At 45.8% G+C, this 1278-nt stretch overlaps 1 protein-coding gene across 1 annotated transcript in view; it reads right to left on the reverse strand.

The window, feature by feature from the left end:
* Window positions 1–327: 327 nt before the first annotated feature.
* The window catches only part of LOC110291121 (la-related protein 4-like), a 2361-nt gene continuing 1410 nt past the window's right edge, over window positions 328–1278 (reverse strand). The window contains 2 exon segments of the mRNA XM_029475185.1: window positions 328–842; window positions 844–1272. Coding sequence (XP_029331045.1) covers window positions 545–842; window positions 844–1272 — 727 coding nt within the window. The 3' untranslated portion in view covers window positions 328–544.

Here is a 1278-nt window from a genome sequence, read left to right on the forward strand (position 1 = left end):
CTATAAAAATGGTCTGACTTAAACAGATTAATGAAACATGGTTTTTCATATTTGAGCTGCTTTCTAAATATCAGCACTGCTTGTGGACGTTGTACATCGTGGTGCGCACTAGGCTCCGCACCACGATGTACAACGTCCACAAGCAGACAGAAATGTTTCTTCAAAAAATATTTTCTCTCACTCCCTCATCTCCTATACTGAAGGATGTATAATGTTTTTTGTTTTCTCTCCCAAGCTAAATCTGAACCCTCAAAATTGATTCCAGGCAGAAAATTCCTGCAAATTAAAATCAAAAACAAAAATAGAAAAATTATATTTATATATATATGTGTGTATATATATTTATACTGATTGGAATCCTCCAGCATTTGAAAATCATTTAGAGATGAATTTTGGGCTCTTCCTACTCGCAAAGTCAAACTCCGTACTATCTAGGACACACTTCCCATCCTTTCCTGGCCACTTCCTCCCCTCAAACAGTTCAACAGAGGCTCAGGTGTAGTGGGAGGAGAAGCTTCGGAGTACTTTTTGTACGGCTGTGTTTTTACTTTGGTGATCTGGGTGGCACGCATTGCTCTTTCCCATTNCGTCGAGTCACTCCCTGAGGTGTAGCCCTATGGCTGAACTGGCGTCTCTGTTCCCTGATTTTTCCAGCCGCTCCCCTGGGAATGGTGTTGCCTCGGAAGCCAGAATGATCCTTACTAGCCCTTGTTTCTGGTTTCTCATGCGGCTTCTCGGGAGCTCCGTTCTCTTCATTTCTGGTGGGAGATACTGCATTGGACCGGAGTTCCCGCAGCGGCTGTACGAGAACTGGAGATGGCTCTTTAGGAGGCTTCTGACAAAGGTGAAGCAGTATTTGCCCTTGATGGCTTGGTAGCAGTTGGAGAAGACACTGGCACAGCTACTGGGTTGAGAATGTCCTTTGGAACAACAGAGTCCTCCATTTGATCCTTCTCTTGCTGAGTTGTGCTTAACACAGGAGGCTCAGCTGTACATGGAGGACTAGGACTTATGCTGAGNGGCGCAGAAGTGCAGTCTGTCTGTCCGTCCTCTGCAGGCACTGGGCAACTAACTCTCAGGTCCTCACCGTCCTTTTCTCTGTAGACACCTTTAACGACATCAGACATTCTATTCTCCAAACCAAGTTCATCTGGCGCTCTCGATGAGCTTCCAGGTAAAGGAGGGAAATTTGTAGCAAGTAAGTCAAACTTCGGAGTTGGAGCCTTGGCTTCAGTTGCTGCAGGTTGCGGTCTTGGGATCCTGTCATCATCCCTTCGC

Source organism: Mus caroli, chromosome 3 (genome assembly GCF_900094665.2).
Source record: "Mus caroli chromosome 3, CAROLI_EIJ_v1.1, whole genome shotgun sequence".
In the NCBI taxonomy this organism is placed as follows: domain Eukaryota; kingdom Metazoa; phylum Chordata; class Mammalia; order Rodentia; family Muridae; genus Mus; species Mus caroli.